At 39.6% G+C, this 26267-nt stretch overlaps 1 protein-coding gene across 1 annotated transcript in view; it reads left to right on the top strand.

Annotated features, from left to right (window-relative positions):
* Window positions 1-25368, top strand: part of SOGA3 (SOGA family member 3) — a 41532-nt gene extending 16164 nt beyond the window's left edge. Inside the window, exons 4-6 of the mRNA XM_049652964.1 lie at window positions 16341-16412; window positions 21983-23158; window positions 24591-25368. Of these exons, the coding sequence (XP_049508921.1) occupies window positions 16341-16412; window positions 21983-23158; window positions 24591-24701 (1359 nt within the window). The 3' untranslated portion in view covers window positions 24702-25368. The remainder of the gene's footprint in view (window positions 1-16340; window positions 16413-21982; window positions 23159-24590) is intronic.
* The last annotated feature ends 899 nt before the right edge of the window (window positions 25369-26267 follow it).

Below are 26267 nucleotides of genomic sequence, written 5' to 3'. Positions count from 1 at the left end.
TCTGGGTACAAGTCTTGTATCAGATGTGTGATTTGCAATGTTTTCTGTGTCGCTTGTCTTTTCACTTTCTTTATGATGCCATCTGCAGTGCAAAAGGTTTTTATTTTGATGAAGTCCAACTTATGAATGTTTTTCTTATATCATTTATGCTTTTCATGTTATATCTAAGAAATCTCTGTCTAACCTGCAGGAAAATGACTACTGTTTTTCTAAGAGTTTTACTACTTTTGGCTATTACATTCAGCCTATGATCCATTTTGAGTTAACTCTTGTGTATGGTGTGAGTTAGGCATCTGAATTCATCTTTTGGCATGCGGATCTCCAATTGCCCCAGCACCGTTTGTTGAAAGATCCTTTCTCCACTGAAATGCCTTTGTCCAATGCACTTTTATCTCTTTTTCCACTTCGTTTTCCTTTTAGAAAATATCGTTGAATGTCAAACTTTCTTTTTTTTTTTAATTTTTTTTTTTAACGTTTATTTATTTTTGAGACCGAGAGAGACAGAGCATGAACGGGGGAGGGGCAGAGAGAGGGAGACACAGAATCCAAAACAGGCTCCAGGCTCTGAGCTGTCAGCATAGAGCCCGACGCGAGGCTCGAACTCACGGACCGTGAGATCATGACCTGAGCCGAAGTCGGCCGCTTAACTGACGGAGCCACTCAGGCGCCCCTCAAACATTCTTTTTAAATTCAGTGTTGGCTCCAGCTACTCACTGTGCAATTTTTGCTTTGTTCCTCTCACTGCTCGCTTTCAGACCCAGAGTTATAGCACAACTTGATATGCACAGCCCTAACCCAACGTCTGATGGCTGGTAGACATCTATCTAGTTCTGGCCTTTTCTGAAGGAATATGAGAAACTCTACTACTATAGCACTCAGGCATGTTATGAGGAAAATTTGAATCTTAGAAAAATTTGAAGCATCTTGTAGTTGTTCTTTTCTTACCTTTAGTATGTGAAAAATAACAAACCCCAATTTGGGTGTTCCCAAGGCTTTTCTGCCTGTGTTTCTACCCGTGAAGCCCTGAGTAAGAAAAGAATATATCTGGGGCGCCTGGGTGGCTCAGTTGGTTGGGTGGCTGACCTCAGCTCAGGTCATGACCTCTCGGTCGGTGAATTGGAGCCCCGAGTTGGGCTCTGTGCTGACAGCTTGGAGCCTGGAGCCTGCTTCAGGTTCTGTGTCTCCCTGTCTCTCTGCACCTCCCCCACTCGCACTCTGTCTCTCTCTCAAAAAAAAAAAAAAACACATTATTTTTTTTAAAAAAAAGAAAAGAATATATCTAATGATTCATTGCCCAATTAATCATCTAGCTCTTTCCCTGCTAGAGTATTGGAGTATTGCAGTTTTAACAGCCTGAGAGCTGCTGATTGCAAATGAGCCGAGCTCTTTCTCCAGATACATGATAAAGCAGTACCTGTGCAATATCTATGCATGTGCTGGGGCAAGTAGGGTTGGGATGTAGAAGTGCTGGCTGGCTAGTTGTCTGTTTTTTAATAACTTTTTGAGGCATGTTTGTTACATGTCATATAATCATGTTTTTTACATGTCATATAATCAACCCATTCCAACTATGCAATTCAGTGATCTTTAAGTAAATTTTCCAAGGCATGCAATTACTACAATAAATTAGTTTTAGAACATTTTCATTACCTCATAATATCTCTCATACCCACTTACTGTTAAACCCCATCCTTCCCTCCCTCTTGCGACTCCAGACAACCATGAATCTGCTTCCTATATCTATTGATTTGCCCCTTCTAGACATTTCATATAAATGGAATCATACAATATATGCCTATTACATCCAGCTTTCACTTCACGTAATGTTTTTGAGATTCATCCATGTCATATCATGTATCAGTAGTTCATTCCTCTTTACTTTTTAAAGTTTGTTTACTTACTTTGAGGGAGAGACAGAGGGTGTGAGACAGAGAGAAAGGTAAGGGCAGAGGGAGAGGGAGACAGAGAATCACAAGCAGCCTCCGCACTATCAGCACAGAGCCTGATGCGGGGCTCGAACTCGAAACTGTGAGAACATGACCTGAGCAGAAACCAAGAGTCAGACGCTTAACTGACTGAGCCACCCAGACGTACCATTCCTTTTTTAAAAAATTTGCTGAATAGTATTGTATTGTATTGTATTGTATGGACACCATATTTTATTTATCCATTCACCAGTAGGTGCACATTTGGGTTGAGCTATTATGAATAATGCTTCTAGAATATTCTTGTGTAAATCCTTATGTGAAGACACGTTTTCATTCCTCTTGGGTATATACCTGAAAGTGGAATTGCTGAGTCATATGGCAAACTTGTGTTTAACCTTTTAAGAAACAGGGATGTTTGGTTTTGATTGGTCTGCATTTCCAGTTCTGTTTCAGACAGTAAAGGTTACACATAGATACATTATGTTTCTTTGTTGAATTCCACTGATGCTACTGTTGAAGGAAATTTTTCTCAGATTCTGGAAAATGCTTGACTGTTAACCTCAGTTACCAGTGTTACTGCATCTATATTTTTATCTTTGTGTTCAAGTATATCTTAGTAGAGAGAAAGTGATAAATTTGTGTTATATTTGGCCAAAATTCTTTTTTTTAATGTTTTATTTATTTTTGAGAGAGAGAGAAAGAGAGAGGGAAGAGGAGCGTCTGAAGTAGGCCCCATGCTGACAGCAGATAGCACGATGTGGGGCTCAAACCCATGGGCTTGAACCCATGAACCCCAAGATCATGAACTGAGCCAAAGTCAGCCACTTAACCAACTGAGCCACCCAGGCACCCTTATATTCACCCTAAATTCTTTCTAATTGACCAGCAATGTAAATGGTAAGTTTTCTTTAAAAAATAATACCTAAGGGAGCACTTAGTCTGTTAAGCATCCGCCTGTGGCTCAGATCATGATCTCACAGTTCGTGGGTTCAAGCCCCGCATTGGGCTCTGTGCTGACAGCTTGGAGCCTGGAGCCTGCTTTGGATTCTGTGTCTCCCTCTCTCTCTCTGCCCCTCCCCCACTTGTGCTGCCTCTCTCTCTCTCTCTCAAAACTAAAGAAATAAACATGAGAAAAAAGAGAGTTAAAAAATAATAATACCTTAAGAAATGAATCTGGTTCATCTGTGATTCCTATCCATAACTTCCTTAATATATGGAATATTTTATTTTTATTCCATTTATATCTCATGCTCTTATATTCATGTGTGTATTCCCCTTAGGTAGGTACTTATTTATTATTTATAAAGGCACTACTATGTGTGTAGCTGTTACGTTGTTCTCATGTCTAAAAAAGATGCATGTCCACATGTGTATATCCTTTAGGATTATATCAAGGGACTAAGTAGATTTACTTAGCCTAGAATATGGTCCTTATTTTTGTTCAAATTCAAATTTCAGAAATCTAATGATTGTCCATTTATTCCAAAATTACTTTAAAATGAACTAATTTGGTCAAATACAATACAGTTCCAAAGGATATTACAGTACCTCTTAATATGAAGTAAAAGCAGATTGTAACATTTCAATGAGTATGTGTTCTCTAGTGATGTCTATAATAGGTTTCAAATTGTATGGTATATAGATAGAAGTTGCAGAGATTCTGTTTGTCCCTGTGTTTTATAATCCACTGAGCAGTGTTTAAGATATGCTGAAATTCCTTCCAGGGCCTAAAACACATACGTATATACACATGTATGTTCCAACACATATATACATATATTCACATATGCACATAGATATGCACACATACTCATACTCGTTTGCTCTATGAATGTGAACATACACATAAACACAAAACACACTCCATGGATGTATTATTTGATTTTAAGAGCTTGGGTTCAGTTTTTTCCTTATATCTATTGATTTGCCTTTTCTAGGCATTTCATATAAATGGAATCTTACAATATATGTCTATTATGTCTGGCTTCGGATGAAGCTTTTTAAAACATACTCTGTGGTTTTTTTATTAAACCAATTACTTCTGCCCTTACTTTCTCTGTCCTTAAAAATGGAAAAGGGCCAGTTCCCAGAAATAGTTCATTGTCACTGAATTAAACCATGGAAACAAGATTTTTCTTTTAATCAATTTAAGAGTTGCAGACAAAACTCTTGTAATCATACTTTATTCATGATTTTTATTTTCTTGGCACATCAGAGAGACTATAAAGACTGTGATTGTCATGCTTTAGTCATAAATATTTTCATGTTTTCATAAATTCGTTAAAAGAAATTAACTCAGTCTTCTTTTTTTTAAACTTAGTCTTTCTTCTTATGCCATTTGTTTTCACATTATTTCAACTATGTCATAAATACCTATTATACTCTAAAACATATCTAAGTGGAATCCTCCTTAGTAGCAATCAAGAAAGATACAGGCAGGGGCGCCTGGGTGGCTCAGTTGGTTAAGCAGCCGACTTCGGCTCACGTCATGATCTCGCGGTCCGTGAGTTCGAGCCCCGGGTCAGGCTCTGTGCTGACAGCTCAGAGCCTGGAGCCTGTTTCAGATTCTGTGTCTTCCTCTCTCTGACCCTCCCCCATTCATGCTCTGTCTCTCTGTGTCTCAAAAATAAATAAACGTTAAAAAAATTTAAAAAAAAAGATACAGGCGAAGACAATCAGAATGATGTCGACATAAGAGAGTGCACATTAATAAGATGAAATTTATATGAATAAATGTGGAGGTCCTATAATGTGATTTTTTTTTTTAATTTACACAAATACAAAAGGATAGAAATATAGCTATTTACACAAAAACAGGCGAAGGGAGTTTCATTGACCAAAAGCTATGTATGAGACCATGTCATATGATGAATGCTTAAAAGAACTGGGGAGTGGGGCGCCTGGGTGGCTCAGTCGGTTAAGCGTCCAACTTTGGCTCAGGTCATGATCTCGTGGTTTGTGGGTTTGAGCCCCACATGGGGCTCTGTGCTGACAGCTCAGAGTCAGGAGCCTACTTTAGATTCTGTGACTCCCTCTCTCTCTGCCCCTCCCCCGCTCACACTCTGTCTCTCTCTCTCAAAAAAAAAAAAAAAGAAACATGAAAAAAAAGAACTGGAGAGTGTGTTTATATATGTATATGTATATATATATATACATGTATATATATATATATATATATACGTATATATGTGTGTGTATATATATGTATATACATGTGGTATTTATGTATGTATATATATATATACACATACATAGATACATACACACACACAGACACACATAGAGTAAAATCTTGGATTGCAAGTAACTTGTTCTGCGAGTGTTCTGCAACTAGCAAACATTTCTAATAAATTTTAACTTGATAAACAAGCCATGTCTTTCAATACAAGCAGTACATGAGGCCAAACATCACATGATCACAACTAAACCAATGGTTCTTGAAATTCACTTTGATATACAAGTGCTTTGGATTACAATCATGTTTCTGGAATGAATTATGCTCGCACACCAAGGTTTTACTGAATATGTATAACCTGAAGAAGAAAATACTTGACATGTGATCACTCTCTTCTAATGTTTGAAGGGATTTAATATAGAAGGAAAGGTAGATTTATTCTTTGAATCACTTTAAGTGATTTTTAATTTAAGTAGATTTGGGATCAAAATACAGACATTTTATCCATCAGAGCCATTTGTAAAGGGATTGGGTGACTTACCACATGTAGAAGCCCAGCTCCTGCAAAAGCACAAGAAAAGACTAGGTGGTATATAAAGGATTCCTGTAGGATGTTGAATGGAAGATTGCTTTTCTTAGTCACCTTTCACATATGTGACGTTAGTGGTCCAGGTCCACTGCTACTGGAGGGCCAAACAGGTTATATAAATGAGGGAAGCTGCTTTGTTAAGAGTGATGGAGCAAACTGGATATTGTATGTCTTAGTATTTAGTTCCAACCCGAGGATGTCATGCCATAATCAGACCTAACTTTACCAGACCTTCAGATTTTTCAAGCACAACTGGAGATCTTGATTTTTAAAATGTAAATTGTCCACATTTTAAAAATTGGCAACTAATTCCAAAATTTTTAAGGCACAACTATGGGCTGTCACCTTTTAACCTAGTGTAGGAATTATTCCATAAATTTATATCTGCTCCTTTTCAGTACATTTCAGGAATGATGGAGAATTCTGACCTTTAAAATTTCATCATAAAATATCTTAAATGTGTAGAAAGAATCATTTTAAAGTACCTAAGTACTCACCCCTTAGCATCCTGCCACTTCAGTGGCAATTGTAATGCACTTTCTGCATATTTCTCACAAGATTCTGAACAAAATCTTCTGTATTAATAAGGTAGAAGCTATTGAGACACCATATAAAAAAGAGAGGACAAATCATCATTTCAACTTATAAATGCTGGCTGCAGGTTTCCCCCTTTCGGGTCATTATAGAAAAGGCCATAAAAACCTGCTACCACTACAGAGCCATAATTTTCTAAATGTATTTTAGCTGCCAAATGCAATGGTGCTTAGAAATCAATTCATGAGCTATAGCAAATTAGAAGTGAAAATAAAGCTTTGTATTTGCTGAAGATATTCATAGCTTAGTAAGTATACTAAGTAAGTATACTATATTGTGGATTATGGGTTCAAGGCATAAAATAATTTTTTAACAAGTATTATTTCAAAAGTGATTAACCAGGCTTTCAGATTTAAAAAAATAAACTCAACCTGGAAAGCTTTGTGTCCTAAATCTATTGCTTGTGTGAGACTTTCTGAGGCATTTGCATGGCTCCTATCCAAGTGTAATATATGATACGAATAGCAGAGAAGCATTGATTATTATGTTGTCTGTTTTTTAAAAGCAAGCTGGTCTTACTTTGGGATCAGTTTACTATCATAATTTGGAAGACCCACTAACAACCTATACCCTGCTCCAAAAGAGGGTTTCTACAATGATGTGAGAGTTTCTTATATTAGAAACTCTCTTGGGGCGCCTGGGTGGCTCAGTCGGTTGAGCGTCCGACTTCGGCTCAGGTCATGATCTTGCGGTCCGTGAGTTCAAGCCCCGCGTCGGGCTCTGTGCTGACTGCTCAGAGCCTGGAGCCTGTTTCAGATTCTGTGTCTCCTTCTCTCTCTGACCCTCCCCCGTTCATGCTCTGTCTCTCTCTGTCTCAAAAATAAATAAACGTTAAAAAAAAAAAAAAAGAAACTCTCAACAGTAGCCTTGAGCCCCTTGGGGGTCCTACAGTAGCTCAGAGAATACAAAGACTAAGTCTTTCTAAGGATCCAGGAGTTGTTTTGATCATATGGTATGAAGCACACAATGGATAACAAGCAGTTATTGGTTCTATGTCCAACGTGGGCTTGAACTCACGACCCTGAGATTAAAGGTTGCATGCTCTACCGACTGAGCCAGCTAGGTGCCCTTATTGTGTCCAAACCTAACTTTTAAAAGGGATATTTTTCAAAAAAAAGTTTTTTATAAGACCCAACTATTACAATATGAACTCCAGCTTCCTTCCAAGTTCACTTCCTCTGGTTCTATAGTAACCACATCCCATTAAATAATGAACCTTCATTTCTCTCTCTCTCTCTCTCTCTCTCTCTCTCTCTCTCCCTAATATTTCTGGGATTAAATTCAAAATTAATTTTCTGGGATTAAATTCAATATTTTGCTCTTCAAGTTACTGGCTGCTTACCTGAATTTCACTGTACTTACTAATCATGGAAAGTGAGTTCCAATGTAAAAACATTGAAGCACTATTAGCAAGCAATATGCCAGGAAAAAAGCAGAAGAGTTCCAAAGTAATTATTCGTACCAAACAATGACTTTCATGAAAGAAAGATACTGTGCAGCTCTAGAGCCATTCAAAGCCATGTGGCCCTGAGATAATCCTGATTCTTAAAAAGACAAAAAGATTCAAATGTTTCTCTTTCATTGGTATCCTGGCTTCCTAGCATGCTCTACAAAGTTCACTCATTAGTATTCCCTAGCAATAAAGAATTTATACAACTCTCTAGTCAACCTGACCTTGCTGTAGATATCTACCTTAGCACAAAGGGAGAAAGGTGAAGGAGTCAAGGAAAGGAAAACTTAGTGGATTCTTTTACTTAAAAATAAAATAACTAAGACAAATCTGGTACTGGTTTAAGGTTTTACAGCAAGAAAAGGAGCTTTTCCAGCTTTTAAAAGTGTTCATTTAGGCATTCACTGGAGGTAAAAAAAAAAATGAACAACAGCAACAACAACAACAAAAAAAACACAAGGTTTGGAAGCTTCATAACTCGGAAGATAGGAATGGGCTTGTAGGATAGAAAAGGAGATGACCTCCTGGCAGAAGAAGGTTGATTTATTCCTGCAGAACTGGGGCTCCGCCTCCATGATATACACTTCTGTATGCCAGATCTGCCTCTCCACCTCTGTGACACGTACCTCTGTGTCAACATGAAGAAGGGGATCACTATCTTTCCTAAGAATGAAAAGTGCACAGCTTTTTAAATTTATTAGTATCTTATAGGAACAAATTCCGGATTTGAACTGTTGATCAGTTTCCTTTTCTGAATCTTCCAAGGTTGTTTCTTGGAATAAATGAATTACTGGTTTCTTTCTTTTACTCTCTTCTCCATTCTGTTCTTTTCTGAATTCTGGTCTTCTTAACTAACAAGCATTAGAAATTTGCAAAATCTAATCCTTACGTTACAATTAAGGATTGTCTGGGTACAGCTTCCTTTATATGCTTTATGTTTCTATTCTGTAAATTGGCTTAAGTAGAAAGTCTTTTAAAATTAAAGTTATTTTCTTCCCATGCCTGGGAAAGCTATACAAACAAAAGAACAAACAATTTGATAAAACTTTAGTTTTAGTGGAATTGACAGATATATTTAAGAAACCTAGATCTAGGGAAGCACTGTAAATGTTATACATCACATCTTCCTTAAAAGGAAGAATAAAAGCTAAGTTCAAATGGAAAAAATACTTCAAAAATGTGCCGAGCCAGACTGTGTAATAAACTTGACTGTTAGGATGAACTTTATTAGCTTTTAACTCCTATCACACCTTTGGTGCTAATTGAACACCTACTTTTATCAAAAGAAGCATCTGCAGTATAGAACTGAAAGGTGGCCTTTTATAACAATTTATTTAAAGCTCAGTTTTATTAAAAAATACTTTATGGAATCAAAATATTGTCAAAGGCAGGGGAAAAATAAAAACAAGGAAAGTACATTGAGCTTTATTAGTTCCTGTGTTTGATAACCCACTTCTACTCTTTTTCTTGACTTTTTACATGGGCCATTTGCTTTTCTGGAATTTGAATCAGGGATTTTTTTTTTCTTTCATAAATATCAACTGGGACTTTTTCAATTCCAATGGTGAAACATGGTTGAAAAACGTATCCACTTTTGCTTTGTAACCATTTAGTGGCTTAAAACAACAGTCATTTATTTACATAATTCTATGGTCCTCTATATGGATTATTGTGGTCTCAGTTGGGTCCTGGCATTTACTTTTGGCCAGCTGTCAGCTCAGAGGCTCTGCATCTGGAAGTTTGCTGACTATCGTCCAGGTCAGTGGGAATAACTAAGCCATGTGACTCTTTCCGTCCAGCAAACTATTCCACCCAGGCTTATCACATGGGGCAGCGTGTGTCCAAGACACAGTGAGCAGAGTGTGCAAGCGTCTCTTGAGGGTAGCGTCAGCGTCACCTCTCCTACCACATTTTACTCCCGCCATATTTTATTACTCCAAACAAGTCCCAAGTCCAGCCCTGTTTGAAGAGCCGCGGAAAGAGTCTCTGCCTCTTAATGGGGCACGTTGCAAATGGACTGCCTACTGGAAAGGGAGAAATACAACTAGTTTTGTGAACAGTCTTACTGTGGAAAACCTAATCACTAATGTAAGTCTTAAGTCTAACGTATAATAGACAGTGGTTGGAACCCAAAGGTTAGGTGCCTTTATGCCGATAATTTCCTGACTATTTTTTGTAAACCCTTGGTGAGTTAGATAACACGGAAAATAACTTAGTTCACATCAGAATATTCACATTGGTGAATATTGGTGAATATTGGTGAATATTCACCTTGGTGTTTCTCCAAGGTGAGGAAAAGGGAAAGAGTGGGAGAGTCATTGACTTGGTCCTTCCATGAGTGAGAGCAAAGAGAAGGCACTTTAGAAAGCAACTTGGAGAAGAGTCTCTGTGACCTGGGCTTGAAGCCAAGGCTCTGGAGACTTTGAAGGTCAGCACCAGAACACAAACTGTGTGAGAGGAGCTACTGAGTAGAAACCACAAAATCGGCCACAAAACCAAAGAATGTTGGTATCAGGTATCCTTTACAAATGAATTTGAGAGCCAAAATCTTAATTTTTGACACTGGGGAAAGTGGGATTGGTAAAAATCAAGAAAAATATTAGAGCGCCGTGAAGGTATATCATATGTCCCATTTTAAATACTTTTCAGCTCATCATTTTTGCTCTTTAGGTTTTTTCTATTGAAAAGTTTTATTTTTATAAACTTTAAATGGAACTTTGGACTTTTATTTCTTTGTTTTAACCTTCTACCAACTTCTTGGATTCGAATGCTTCAAAAACAAATGTGTAAGAAACCAGGTCTAAGTGGTGGTCTCTGCATTCAGTTGATACTGTCTGAGCAACTACTTCATTCCAGGTATATTTCTAAGAGCCGGAGCTGTAAGGAACAACACATAGTTCCTGCGTGGGTGGAGCTCATGTTGCAGGATGAGGAGATAGGTATGAATCGAATACACAAGTCAGATGGTGAAAGGAGCTATGAAGAAAAATAAAGCGAGGTTAGGACGACAAGCAGTGCATGGAGCAAGAGACTAGAGGAGGTATTTTGTATGGAGTTATTTGTTGTTTTGTATGCAATCGTAGAGGAAGGACTCTGATTAGGGACCCCGAAGGAGTTGCTGGGGTGGATATGGGAGTGTAGGAAGGAAGAGTGCTTGTAGGCAGAGGAAAGGCCCCTCTTTGGAGCATGCTTGGCATGTCTGAGGAACCGCAAGGACGTTGGTGACACTAGGGCAAGGAAAGCAGGGGAGGAGAGTGGTGGCAGATGAGGCCGAAGAGCTTGTTTGGAGGAGGTGACGGAGGGTCTGCGTGGAGCAGAACAGTGATTCTCAGAGCACACTGTACTCACCGTGGGAACTTTGGGGGAAAAAAAAAAAATGCCTGAGCCTAACAGTGAAATATTTTAATTGGTCTTGGTTGAAGTCTGGTGAAGTCTTTTTAAAACATTACTGGGATAAATCCAGTGTGTAATTGAGGTCTCCTGTGCCTTAGTAAAGCATGGCTCTGATACTGAGTGAGGTGGAAAACTGCTGGAAGATTTTGCACAGAATGGCACGACGGGATAATCCTAGCTCGCTTCCTTCACCCACATTCCTTTTGGGCCCCAAGATCCTGTCTTCATATAGAGCTTGGGATCCTGCTTCATCCTTTTAAGGGAGGTGGTGGAGAATGTTTGTGAGCAAGATCTCTGGGCACTCTTGCCAGCCTATCCTCTGCCAGACTCTCTGGTAGGCATCCAGGATATAATAGGATGGAAGGAGGGAAGACTTCTAGAGCCTCTCCTGTTCCCCTTCAAAACGGAATGAAGCCTGTTTTAGTCCATTTCAGCTGCTATAACAAAGCACCACATACTGGGTGGCTTATAAACAACAGAAATTTATTTCTCACAGTTCTGGATCCTGGAAGTCTGATATCAGGATGCCTGCATGGCCAGGTGAGGGCCCTCTTCTAGGTTGCAGACTTGTATACTCACTGGACAGAAAGGACTGGGGTGCTCTCTGAGTCTCTTTTGGTAAGGGCAATAATCCCATCCATGACCCATCCATCCCCTTATGACCTAAGCACCTCCCAAAGGCCCCATCTCCAAATGCCATCACATTGGACATGAGGATTTCAAGATAAGAATTTGGATGGGGGCGGGGGGGGGAACGTAAACATTCAGACCATAGCAAAGCAAAGTTCCTGCTTCTTTCAGTTTTCCCCCAGTCTTAAATTGGTAATCCCCATTTCTCCTTCCCAATGTTGCCCTAAGTCGCAATATTTATAGGACAACTGTGAGAATCAATGAGTGTGTATGTCACTTCTGGTGACTCCTATGTTAAAAATAGAAAAACACATTGATTGTGTGTAATGTATGTAAACTAGTGCCCCAAGCCCATGCAGCAGTGGTGGAATAGCATAGAGAAGAATATGCTTAGAAATAATATAATCCTGTACTTTTCTTCCTTTGGAGGAACATTGTAACGTCATTGTTCAGAACAAGAGCTCTGAAGCTGGATAACTTACCTCGGGATTCAACCACTTACTAGCTGATGATTTTTCCTTGGTGTGCTTCAGATAATGGTGCCAAACTCCTAAGACGGTTGCAAGATCAAATGAGTACTTACATACTAAGCAATTAGAAATGTGCACAGCAGACATTTAGTACTCATAAATACTAGATATTAATACAGTTATGGTTTCCTTCTTGATTTCATCACTGTACAAATGGATCTCTTTAATTTTATCAAATACATAGGAGACTTTTATATATACTCTGTCTTTCGGTGCCATTTCAGACAGGTTGTTTAATCGCTGAGATGCTACCTATTAAGAAGCGGACCAAATTTCAGCTGAGGAAAAAGGGCAGTCTCAAAACAAACAATTGTTTGTTTAGAACACAAACGACCCATTTTATATAATTGCTGTGCCAACATATTTTTTGGGAAAAAGTCTTGAATTCCTGGCCTTCACATGGATAAAAAGAACAGCAGTCTCTTTTGGGCTAGTTGGGGCAGGGAATGCAAAGAATTAAGACATGGGCAAGACATGTTTTCAACATATTTATCTAGTAGGAAGCGCCTACTTCGAGAGCAAAGATGAAATGTGAGATTTCGTTCTAGCATCCCAAACTGCTTCCCTGAAGAGGTGCCCAGATGACGAGGGGGAGATGATGAAAATTTATACTCACAAGAAAGAGACTGGATTTACATTATTTCTCCAACTTTCCCTATCCAGATGAGCCTCATCTTTGTTTTATTGGAGTCAGAAAGTTAATAAAAACTTGCTGGAATATGAAAAGATGATGAAATATTTATTGAACATTTAAATGTGATTATTAAAGGTACTTGGACTAGAGGCACCTTAAAGGCTGTGTACCTTTATTCAGGAAGAAATCTTTTTTCAGGGCTGTGGGTTTGACACCTTGCTTGATTGCTATTCAAATAAAAGTAAAATAGAAAATGCCTCTTAGGAAACGATGGCCTGGTTTCAGCATTTCTCCTATATTAATTTAGAGGGCTCATTTTAACATTGCCCACAGGATAAAGTCTAAATTTCTCAGCTCCACAAGCTGACCTCAGCCCTATAAGTGCCTTCTTCGGCCTCACCTCTGTAGTGTCTCTGCCTCCATTACTTTTTGTCAGAAAGGCAGTGATGTATAAAGACACACCTATTCTCCTGACTCCTTGCTTCTTCTTTTATTTGGTTTTATGTTTGTTGACATTTTGTACATCCTTCAAAGATCAGCCATCTTAGATGATTTCCTCTGGTTTCTGCAGATCTGGGATCATATCTGCTTCTTTGTCCTCTCGATCTTTTGTTCTTCATTTATTGCCCTTAGTTAATTCTGTCTACTGTTTTAGTTAATTATCTGCATGCTTTTAACCATCATAAAGTTAGCTCTTTGGTGGGGAGGAGAATAGAATATTGCTCAGTCATATTTGTATAACTGTATAGTATCATTTATATGCCAGAACCCAACAAATATCTATGGAATGAATGAAAAATAAAGACCCCCTCCAAAAAGCTCTCAGAATTAGAACATACCTCCCCTCATTTCCCTTGTATGATGGCCCTTTACCTCATGGCCATTGGAACTTCTACTTTTGTGTGTATGTTTCTTCTGTGACAGTCTGATTATGGATGCTTTTTTCTTGAAACAACCCTATTCAGTATCCTTCAAGATCTGACTCATGCCATCACCATCATTTATTCTCCTTACATTTTGTTACAGACATACTGAATTGTTTCCCAGAAATGGTTTTTCCACATGCAAGGCTTTGCTCTACCCTTTCTGCTCTTCTCTTTGACTGGCTTACTCCTCTTCTTCCAGATTTAAGATAAGATATTACTTCTTTCTGGAAATTATCCTTAGCTCCCCACACCATCTCCTCCCCAGAATGACTTAAGCCTTTCTCCTTATGATCTAGTATAATAAAGATCAAAATGACTTGGGTCAAAACCTGATTCTGCTACTTATCAAGCAATGATTTCAGACCAGTGCTTCTCAAACTTTATCATGCGTCAGGATCACCTGGAGAGCTTGTTAAATTGAAGGGATGTTTTAAGAATTAATTGAGATAATGTATGTAAAGTGTTTGACATGAATTCGTGCTCAATCGATGCCAGTTAATATTATCTTTACATTATCATTTCTTTCATCACACTGTTGTAAATTGCAGACCGAAAAGACCATTTACCAGGTAAATTAGGAACCTCATAATAAGCAGTGATTAGGCTGGTTTTATTATTATTGTATCACAGGTACCTTATGAAGTGCATTAGTAAGCACTAATAAATGTATAAAAATATATTCAAAATAAGTGTATTCAGTAAATATTTAATAAAGTGAATTTGAGTGCTTCTTTGTAGGTAGCCCCTACGCAGACTGTTCCAGGATTCCCTAGTTCATCTTGCTATATTCTTGGGTTTTCTTGGGACTGTTTTTGCTGATTGGTTTGTAAACCACTTTTGGTTATGGCGAATCAGTCCCCACAGCTTTTGTTTCTAAGATTATACAAGCAACATAGCATCTTTCTGTAAAGAAGTGGAAATAAGCACACAGGCCATTCATTTGTCTCTGTAGTTTAAATTTCATACTGAATGCAAACAGTTGCAGCAATGCAGCCTCTGCCTTCTGGGCCTGAACATATGCCTACATTGAACACTGGATATGGGTTAGAAAGGAACATGGGAAAAATGTAATTTGAAGTTCTTTGCAAATTTCATGAAACCTCCTCTTTTGAGAAGCCTTTCCTGCCTTTATATTCGCTCTATATCCCCATCTTCCTCTTTGACCTCACAACCTCCTATTTTATATTTGTTCATTAGTTCAGCAAATATTTTTCCCAATATCTGTCATGTGATGAAGTACTATCCTAATAGTGGTGATGCCACGCTAAGACAAAGCCCCTGCTTCACAGAACCTAAAGCATGGCATTTACCAATCAGTATAATTGTTCGCTTCTCTGTCTCCCATGGTGTATTCTGAGCTTCCTGATGATAAGTGTACTATTTAATTGATATTTGGATATCCAGTACAATATTAGGTATATGGTAGGTATTCATACATATGGATTATTATTTATACAGAAGGACCCTTCTTATTATATTGGTGCTGAGAAATGGAACAGAGTAGCAGGGATCGTATATTGCTGTTCCGTGAAAGGATTTGGCACTAGATATGTATTTTTTGACCTACAAAGTGTTGTTTGTCTGAATTTCAGTTAGGGCCAACCAATACAATATCCAGATTCCTAGCTACTCTAGGAAAAGCCCACATTCCTGTATTGTACCAATCAGCTGAAGCTAATTCCCACTCAGCCTGCTCCTTTATTTATTTTTTTAACTTTATGTATTTATTTTGAGAGAGAGAAGGGAGAGAGCATGCAAGTGGGGCATGAGAGCGAGGGGCAGAGAGCGAGGGACAGAGAATCCCAAGCAGGCTCCGTGCCATCAACGTGGAGCCTAATGCAGGGCTTGATCTCACAAACCGCGAGATCCTGACCTGAGCCGAAATCAAAGTGAGACACCTAACCGAGTGAGTCACCCAGTCAGCCTGCTCCTTTAGAAAGAACATGTCCTCTCCATTTCACTGTAACCATCCCCTACATGCTACACGTTTGTATGGGTATCTGTGTATTGTATTTGTTTGCGTAGATGTGTGGTGAGGAAAGAGTAAAATTGTTCCAATTCTACACAAACCCAGTAAAAGTTTGTCTTTACAAGCTTATAGAAACCTGCCTTTGACTGGAAATACCCTATTCCTCTTTTTTTTCCCATTTTGGTGATGCAGAATGCTAACAAGGATTTGCTTTCATTTGGAATATGTCGCATATTGGGTCATCAGTCTGAATTTTATCCAGGTTGTTCTCTGCAGCTCCACGGTAGATTTCCTGCCCTTCCTCAGATTATTTAGATGATTGCCATTTACTCTTCTACTGTGAAGTATTTCCCAGTCTGAAGAAAAAATCTACGTGGTTTGGTGTTTTTTCCTCCTTTATGATTATTGAACTAACACTTTTTATTTGGCTTGGTTTGGTCACATGACATTAGACACTTAAAAACATAAAATGGAGTTAAAATGATAGTTCACCAAACTAAATACATCCCTGCTTTGTTTCAGCTATCCTTAAAAAGAAGAGGAAGCAAAGATTTGCCAAAATCCGAAAAAAAGACTCAACAGACTCCCACAGAGGTATGTGGAGATAAAATTTCAACTGGTACATCAAGTATTATGCAAATGTACATAATAACGATCTTCGTCTGTAAGTGGACATGGTAGCCAGATACACTCATGCAAAGGAAAGTTTACATCCATTATGTACTATACATACAGGCAGTATAAAGCATTCAGTATCGTGGCTTGTAATGTTAACACTAACTAACATCCCTGTTATTGCTTTTACGCAATAAGCACATAGCAATATGCCATTTGTACCTTATGTATCGCTATGTTTGAGAAATGTACGCATGGGGTTAATCTTGTTCACTCATAATTAATAAAGTCAATAGAATGGGTGTTCCTATAGCATTAGGAGTGAGTAAAGAAAGGAATGTTGTAGGAAGAGGTGGTGAGGGGAGAGAGAGGCTGGTGATAAGAGCCCTAGAAGGAAGTAATTATCTATGCCGGTGATTAGAGAAGCAAAAAAAAAAAAAAAAAAAAAAAAGGAAACGAAGGAATAAAAATAAAAGTTAAAAGATGTATTCGGGGGTGTCTGGCTGACTCAGTCAGTGGGGCATGAGATTCTTGATCTTGGGGTTTGGGGTTGTGGGTTTGAACTCCACATAGGGTGCTGAGATTACTTAAAAATAAAATCTTTTAAAAAATGTATTCAACATGGGCTTGTTAAGAACTTTAGAAATATAGCCACAGTAAAGACTCTGAAAAGACTCTGAAAGCTCTGCTTTCAGGGTGAGCAGAAGGTACTAATGGATGTAATGAAGGAGATTTTAAGACAGAAGAGGAAATATTTGGGGACAGAAGTGACATTATGGCTCTCTAAAAACACTTAGCTAGTCAGGGACTTTTAATTGCATAAGTTGGAATCTCATACTATAGCATACCTTTTTTTAAATTTTTTACAAGGCATTTTCTCGTTAGATAATAATTTTACCTGAAGCAATGTTTAAATATCCAAAATTTGAAAAAGTTTGCCTCCATTTTTTTAAAAGCACAGCATAATAAATGTTTATCTTTCCTTTTCTTCTCTCTTCCTGCTCTGTTCTTAGTTAATATATCTCCTGGTTCTGGCACAAGGACACTGATAGACTTTAGCAGTTCAAAAATCCCAGACAGTCTCATATTAAGATCATTACTCCACTTTCTCTCTTTCTCATGGTTTCCTTAATAAATGCAAATATGCTCTGTCACTACAACTTTCTCACTCTGTCTTTGCCATAACTTTAGCCACCTGTCTCCATGTATTTTGCTAAGGATCATTTCACATGTTGCCATCAATTCTCTCCACCTCATTGAAGGAGAAGGGGCTATATTCTCCCTGTTCTAAAATCCTAAGTCAGCTTTAATCAGCAGTTTACTTTTTTAAAAACCCACATGTGGCCTATTGTTATACTTACTGTGTTAAAGTTTATTTATTTTTTTCAACCACACCCTCTTATCCAGGAATGCTTATCTGTTTCCAACTCTTTTGTTTATAACTTGTTTGTTTCTTAACTCTATGACCCTCCCACTCCATGTGCACTTGGGTACCTTTCTGTAAAAGACATCCACAGCTTTCATCAGTTTGTTAGTGGGACCTGGGATCTTACAGCAGTCAAGAAACATTGCAGCCCACCAGTTGTTATGTCATGGCCCAAATGCCTGGGAAATTCCTAAGTATGCTGTTGTGGCCTTTGAAGTCCCTGCTAGTGTTTCCGGTTCATTTATTTTCAGAGATCATTACCTGTAGGGTTTTTAAAAACCCACCCCAGCAGATTGGTCGGAACTGTCTCGGGTGGGAGATTTCAATTATAAAGTAGTCACAGATCATTCTATTGCTCAGTCAGGGTTGAGGACCATTGATTCTTAGATTACTGCAAGCATCCCATTCTATTGTAATTCTTGTTTACGTATTCAGCTCCCATACTTAGCCAGGGGAGATTGTAGTCATGGGTCATGTTATTCATCTTTAACTTGTCAGTGTCTAGTGTCTGACACTGCAACATGTTCAATATGCACTTTTGGATACTCCTGTGTCCCCTTTTGCTAGGTTAAGCCAAATGAAATTGTCAACATGCTGTGATTTTGACCCAAGCAATTTCATATGGTTCAGCCTCCTATTATTTGTACAGCTTTGTACTTCATTTTTATTTGCTTCAGCTTCTCTGATGAATTGTTTACATGCTCCTTCAGCAGCACAGTGACTTTACTGAGAAATGGTTTTGCGTGACAATTAAGAACAGTAGCATGCCAGCTGTATGGCCTTAGATAAGTTACTTATTCTTTCTATGCCATTGTTTCCTCATCTATAAAATGGGATCGTAATAGAGCATTCTTGTACAAATTAAATGAGTTTAATGCATGTAATTCATTTAGAGTGTAATGTAGCTTCTGGCAGTGGCTGAGTCAAAGCCAGACTCCTCTCACTTCTTTTGGCCCCTCATCATCTTTATGCTCCCCTTCTTCACAGGTCATTTGTGCTTTCTTAAGAGTGAGTCTTTGGGTGCTGGGGTGGCTCAGTTGGTTAAGCATCCAATTCTTGATTTCGGCTCATGTCATGATCTCATGGTTCGTGACATTGAGCCCTGCATCAGGCACCATGCTGACAGAGCAAACTCTGGGTTTCTCTCTCCCTCTCTCTCTGCCCCTCCCCCTGCCTCAAAATAAATAAATAAATCAACTTAAAAAAAAAAGAGTATGTCTTTAACATACACAAAAAAAAGAGACAACGTGCTTCTCATTTCAAAGCATTACAATGTTTCTTGCCTAGCATTCACTGTGGAAAATAAGAGCAAGCATGTACTGCTCAGTTGCTGTCAACCAGACACTTTCCCTACCATCTCTGATTTAACATTTTCAGCATTTACATACAGTATTTCCCTGCTCAGTTGCAAATGCAGCTACAATAGTTAGGTGACAGGCTGAGCCTGCAGGGCACATTAGCGTACAGGGTTCTTAAGTTCTCAGCACTGCAGAAACTATCATTTTGTATCTTGAGAAGATTTCTTTAAAACAAATAAAAAATAGTGACTATCGTGCCCATCATTCTCCTTCCCTCATAGTGACTTTGTTACATGTAGTATATGTCCAAGTCTTAAAATAATATTTATGTTTTCATTCCTTTGGGCAGGAGAGCTTACATATACACAAATGAGATATCCTTCTTTTTTATACTTGCTTAACATAGCCTAGTAAGGTGTTACTCTGCTCCAATCTGTGGCTTATATCACATCCACTGCTGTTTGGGTTAGATTCAAACTGCAGCATTTTACTTTTTTTTTTTTTTTTTTTTACTAGCAAATAAATGCCTTGCCTTGCAATCAAGGAGTTCTATCATACGTGTAGCTCAACCTAACCCCCCAGTCTCCCCTACTCTTACTTCCCAACAAAGCCTAGTCTATATAAAAGCATATTTGATAAGCATACTGCTGCATCACGTTTCTATTCAAACATCGTTTCAAATTCTTACATGATATTTGACTCCTGCCCCCACCAACCCTTTAATCATTTCTTCTGGGTCTCTCTTTCTTTCCCTCCTCTTTTTGGTTGCTTTCAAAGCCATTGTCATAGCTTCAACCATCACCTCTACGCATTCTCATGTTCTCCCCTTTGGACCTGAAGTCTCTGCAGGGTCAGAGTATATAATCTTTGTCATCTTGGGCCTGAAATTCCACTTGCCTGTTGATAGATGTTTCCACTAGATGGCCCTCCACTGACAGCCCTCAAAGACAGTAGTTTAATACACTTAGATCTATTGTGTTCATACCTGCTCCTCTTGGCTCATTCTCTATCCCTGTTATTAGTGGCCTCATCCATCAAGACACCTAAGCTGGAAACATCAGGGTTCTCTTTGCTCCTCCTGTTGCTGTGCTATTAAACATTGTAATGTGTCCTTGCTTTTATCCTCACTGAATTAGTGTGAGGGCCCAACACACAGTCTCTTGCAAAGCACCTTCTCTCTTCCCTTGTGAAATGGATTCTCATGTCAGCTCTACATGACGTGGGACATACATTCTCATTCTTCTCTCTTGCTGTGCTCCTGAGGTTCTCTCTTGTCTTTTCTCTGTGCTTCTGTCCTTTCTTCTAAACCTCTTCTAGAGGAAAGCATACAGGCCAACACATCTAATTTTTTTTTTTTTAATTTTTCCCCAATATCCTAATTTTCTTTTCTTGGGCTGCTTTTCTAGAGGCAACATGTACAGTGGAAAGAATAAGAGTTTTGGAATCAGTCAGAATACAGATGTGCTCTGTCACTTATTAACTTGTGCTCTACTGGTTTACTAACCTCTCTGAAGCTCATCTCCTTTTCTATAAAGTAGACCTAGATCACCTTCCTCACAGGGCTAATGTCAGGGCATAATAATATAAAGAATGGGATGGTCAGGCTCTGCACACTCAGCAGCTCTCAACCCTTCCGTACTAATTCTCATTAGCAGATGGGAGGACAGGAGACCTGTGCCCTGCTCTCTCCATCTCTTTCATCTCTCTCCATCTTTTCATCTCTTTCATCTCATATTTAATGAGCATCTCTGGCAGAAACTTATTATTCTCACCTTCACCACCAGTGGTTGCTGCTACTTTAGCACAACTCATCTCAAGCACCGCTGACTCATGGCTGGGAAAGGAAGGCATTTTTATTTCCACTTAAACATGAGGAAAACAAAACCCACAGAAGTTACATAAGTGACCCAAAGTATGTACTTAGAAGAGAGTTTTGGGAAACTGTCTCCGAGAGATGTGTCCCTGGACAAATGTGCTTTCATATTAGCTCTGAGCCTGTGCTACCGTCCATTTACCAGACAGAGCCAACTTTATCCATTTCAGGCTGATGGGGAATACATTTTACTTTTCAAGTGATCTGGATGAAACACTGTCCAGTTTCTCCTTGGACGTGCCAGGCCAGTGTTAAAATTCCCTTACTTTAACGCCTTTAAAAGGCAATTCTGCTTTGAATAAAGATGGAAGAAGAGATTACCCTCTTTGACCATTTAGAGTGATCATAAGCTTGAGCGTCAGGCAGAAATGAATTCAAATTTCACCTTTGTCTTTTGCCACTTACCAGCTCTGTAACCTTGAACAAGTTATTGAACATCTTTAAACCAAGTATTTCAATGAATACTACTTAGTAAGTTTACTAACGTTAAATTAGGTCACATGTATAAAGAACTTTACAGAAAATGGCTGAGAGTCAGTGCTCAGTAAATGGCAGTGAGTGCATGTTAAGTCCACGTTCCTTCCAGGGAATAGGTTTCACATTTATTTATAGACAGGGGAATTCATATCATGTAAAACATACAAAACAAACGTTATTGAAATGACATCCCAACAGTTGTGTGCAGTTACAACATATGATAATCGCTGAATAGTGATGACCACAGTGTTTCTCTTTTTGTTTCCAGGATGTGCTATTGTCCTAATTTTTTATCTGCCAAATAATCTTAAATGATTTGTAGAAAGTATACGTCATCTACTTTTCTCTCGCGCTTTGTCTCTCTCTCGTTGAATCTTAATTACAAGAAAAAGCCATTATTTTTGCAGGTGTCCTCTTTGTTTTCTCGATTTACATAAAATGATCTATTCCTCTTCCCTTCTTTTCCTCAAATGAGGAGGACAATGAAGATCTAAAATGCCAGCTGCAGTTCGTGAAGGAAGAAGCCGCGTTGATGAGAAAGAAGATGGCCAAGATTGATAAAGAAAAGGACAGATTCGAACACGAGCTTCAGAAGTACAGATCCTTTTATGGCGATCTGGACAGTCCTCTGCCCAAAGGAGAAGCGGGGGGCCCTCCCAGCACCAGGGAGGCTGAACTCAAGCTGCGGCTGCGACTGGTGGAGGAAGAAGCCAACATCCTGGGCAGGAAAATCGTCGAACTGGAGGTGGAGAACAGAGGCCTGAAGGCCGAACTGGACGACCTGAGGGGGGACGACTTCAACGGCTCGGCCAACCCCCTCATGAGGGAGCAGAGCGAATCCCTGTCGGAGCTGCGGCAGCACCTGCAGCTGGTGGAAGACGAGACGGAGCTGCTGCGGCGGAACGTGGCCGACCTGGAGGAGCAGAACAAGCGCATCACGGCGGAGCTCAACAAGTACAAGTACAAGTCCGGCGGCCACGAGAGCGCGCGGCACCACGACAGCGCCAAGACCGAGGCTCTGCAGGAGGAGCTGAAGGCGGCACGCCTGCAGATCAACGAGCTCAGCGGCAAGGTCATGCAGCTGCAGTACGAGAACCGCGTGCTTATGTCCAACATGCAGCGCTACGACCTGGCCTCGCACCTGGGCATCCGCGGCAGCCCCCGCGACAGCGACGCCGAGAGCGACGCGGGCAAGAAGGAGAGCGACGACGACTCGCGGCCGCCGCACCGCAAGCGCGAAGGGCCCATCGGCGGCGAGAGCGACTCGGAGGAGGTGCGCAACATCCGCTGCCTGACGCCCACCCGCTCCTTCTACCCGGCGCCCGGGCCCTGGCCCAAGAGCTTCTCCGACCGGCAGCAGATGAAGGACATCCGCTCGGAGGCCGAGCGCCTGGGCAAGACCATCGACCGGCTCATCGCCGACACCAGCACCATCATCACCGAGGCCCGCATCTACGTGGCCAACGGGGACCTGTTCGGACTGATGGATGAGGAGGACGACGGCAGCCGCATCCGCGAGCACGAGCTGCTCTACCGCATCAACGCGCAGATGAAAGCCTTCCGCAAGGAGCTGCAGACCTTCATCGACCGCCTGGAGGTGCCCAAGTCTGCGGAAGACCGAGGCGCCGAGGAGCCCATATCCGTGAGTCAGGTACAGTTCTGCCTATTGCGAGCCACGGCGATGGCGAGGCAGGTCCGCGGATTCGTGGTCCCTGGCGGGGCGTCTCCGCGCACCGACCTCCACGCCCCGCTTTAGGGACCCCCCCCTTCCCCCCGCTCAGAGCCTCACTGGGCTTGGTGGCCCCACAGCACACTGTTTTCTCACACTGTCCTTCTTCAGGCCTCAGGTCTCCATAACCCAGTCACTTAGTAACGACCTCCCCGCTGTTGTGTTTAAAAAGGAAATGTGCACACACACCCTCAGTTTTTGTGTCAAGATTAAAGGATGTTGAAGATACATCATTATTTGTCAGCATGTTCGGTACTACTCTACTGATTCTAACTGATCAACCTGCAAGAAGATCCCAAATGGGAATCTTCAGTTGTAGATTTGCAGGTTCAAGATTAAACCCAAGATTCAAGTTGGGTTTAAAGTAATTTTTTTTTTCATTACTAAATATCCAGGAGTATCGTATAACTACTGACAGATGTACAAACCCGCAATAAAGAGAGGTGATATTGTGTCTAGAGCCCCACCAAGAGGAAAAACTGGAAGCCTCTCCTTTGCCACGAATGGTGGTAACACGATCATTATTTCTAGAAACACATCACTGCCAGCTCTCTAGCTGAGAATCTCAGGACTGGGGAAGGAGTGTTTTACGTTAGCTTTAACGCAACGCTAATTCAAAGAAATAGTAATAACTATTCCCGAACAGGGAAAACCAGCATTTTTCCTTCATCCTAATTTGTAGAGGCACAACTGATGAATTGGACTGAGCTGCTCTAGCCAGGTATGGTGGCCAAAGACCCATGCATTTTGTCAGAATTAACCACATAAAAGGGAATTTGTAAAACATAGGCACTGCTACCTCTCTGGCAAGCCTCCTGTCCAGTATCCATTGGAGAAGCCACGGAAGTACAAGAGCATGCATGGCTTTTAAGACACGCAAGATATTTACACTCAAAAATCAGTCACTACACAGAAGCATGGCATTAAATTAACTGCCTGTTAGTCACAACTAGAAAAATTGCAACCCTATTGCTTATTTACCTTGCATGTTGCTCTGCTTTGCTATGGAAAAAAAAGTTTTATGATACAACTTGTTGGATTTTGAAATGTTAAAGCTTATTTTTTTTTCTCTAATTATGTCAAATAGTTGGTTTTTAGTTTCCTTGTAGCAGATTTTTGAACACGTTGAGCATGTGGGTTTTCAATTATACCTTCAGGGGGAAAAAATAGAGATCAGAGTGGGAGAAAGCACTGTGTATAATAATAAGAGGTTTCAGATTTTGTAAGTCTAGGCTTAAGGGAGGGTTCTTCATCTTAAATTGGATGAATGCTTAGATTAGTTAATATAAATTTAAGTTTTAAAAATTTTATTATTAATTAACTCTTCTCTTTGTCTCTGCATTTACCTTCCCAGATGTTCCAGCCTATCATTTTACTTATTCTCATTCTTGTATTATTTTCATCACTTTCTTACACAACAATATTTAAACTTGTCTTCCTTTTTACACTGTTTTTTGTACTGTAAATCTTTCATCATTTACCATTCATTGTAGTATTTTCAGTTTGTTTATTTTGTTCACCCTTCAAGACAAGAAGTAAAAGAAGTATAATTTCTGTAGTAATCAATGCTATAAAAACACTGAAGACTGCTTATTTCTTTAAAAAGACACCTCTTACCACTACCAAATTCAATAAGAAGCCCAAGCATTAAAGTATTTCAGGTAAGGATGTAATTGTGATTTTTTTTATATAAGTCATTGTAATATTTTTCTTTTGCATATTAAGCTGTACTCTTCTTGATAAATAATCGTAAGAATGGTTGTAAAAATTGACTAAGTCTGTCAGTTATTTCTCAGTAGTTGACTATTATGATAACTGAAAACCTAGACATTCACGAGTTGGTGTCACATTTCAAAATATAGACAGATTTAGAAAGTAACTTTGCTAGATTCTATCAGACTAACTAGTTTTGATATCCAGTAAATGGCAATGAAAACTATGGTGAACAAATGAAATGTGACCATCACAGAAACTCAATAATTTATTGCAATGCTGGTGGTATTCTGTCTAAAAAGATGTGTTCAGAAGCATGAGAGTGAATTAGGCCTTAGTTCATTGAGAAAATGGTTATAGCCCTCCTACTGCATTTAACCAGTTCCAGTCAAAACAGCCATTTCTGCCTTTACCTATTATACTTGGACATTCATTGCTGATTAGATGTGTTGTCTGGAGTTCTGTCCTCTATAATAAATAGATTACCACACAGAACTGCCTCCATAGCAGACAGTTGAGTAAGGAAAATATGGTCATTCTCTAGAATTTCATTAAATCGCAATCCAAGGCCAGTAGCAGAGTTCCAGCGGGAGTGGATCTCTAGTATAAACTCAGGTGAAACTGAACATCCCCCTTTCTCCTCATCCTTAAAATGGCCCAGATAGGTTCCATATATCTGAAGTGTCCTATTCTGTCCATCTTATTGACTATTTACCCAATAGAAAGCTGGAATGCACCACTGCCACCAAGATTCAGAAATACCAACATTCGTGGAAGTTATGTACTCAGAAATGTTTGCAGGTTGGTTGGTGAATACGAAAATCTGTGGTAAAGTGAGGTATCTTGCACTTCAGCATCAAGAATAACATTGGAAAATTTTTGCTCTACTACGAAAATTGGTTCTAGTAACAGTCTCCTGAATCCTCATCCCCCAGTACCTCCATTTCCCTTTGAGTATTAATTAAAAAGAAGAAGAGGAAGAGGAAGAAGAAGGGAAAAAACTTCACAATAGTTGACAATTCAGTTTAAAATAACTGCTCTTATTCAGTCATCAGTTGATGAACACCTGGGTTCTTTCCATAGTTTGGCTATTATTTATAATGTTGCTTTTGAACTTTGGGGTGCAAGTGTCCACTGACTGATAAATGGGTAAAGAAGATGGAATGGAATATTACTTAGCCATCAAAAAGACGAAATCTTGCCATTTGCAATGACACGGATGGAACTAGAGTGTATTATGCTAAATGAAATAAGTCTGTCAGAGAAAGGCAAATACCAAATGATTTCACTCATATGTGGAATTTAAGAAACAGAATAG

This window comes from Panthera uncia (assembly GCF_023721935.1).
Source record: "Panthera uncia isolate 11264 chromosome B2 unlocalized genomic scaffold, Puncia_PCG_1.0 HiC_scaffold_24, whole genome shotgun sequence".
NCBI classification, from domain to species: Eukaryota; Metazoa; Chordata; class Mammalia; order Carnivora; family Felidae; genus Panthera; species Panthera uncia.
Note: the sequence above shows the minus strand (reverse complement) of the source record. Positions and strands in the feature narration are given on the sequence as shown.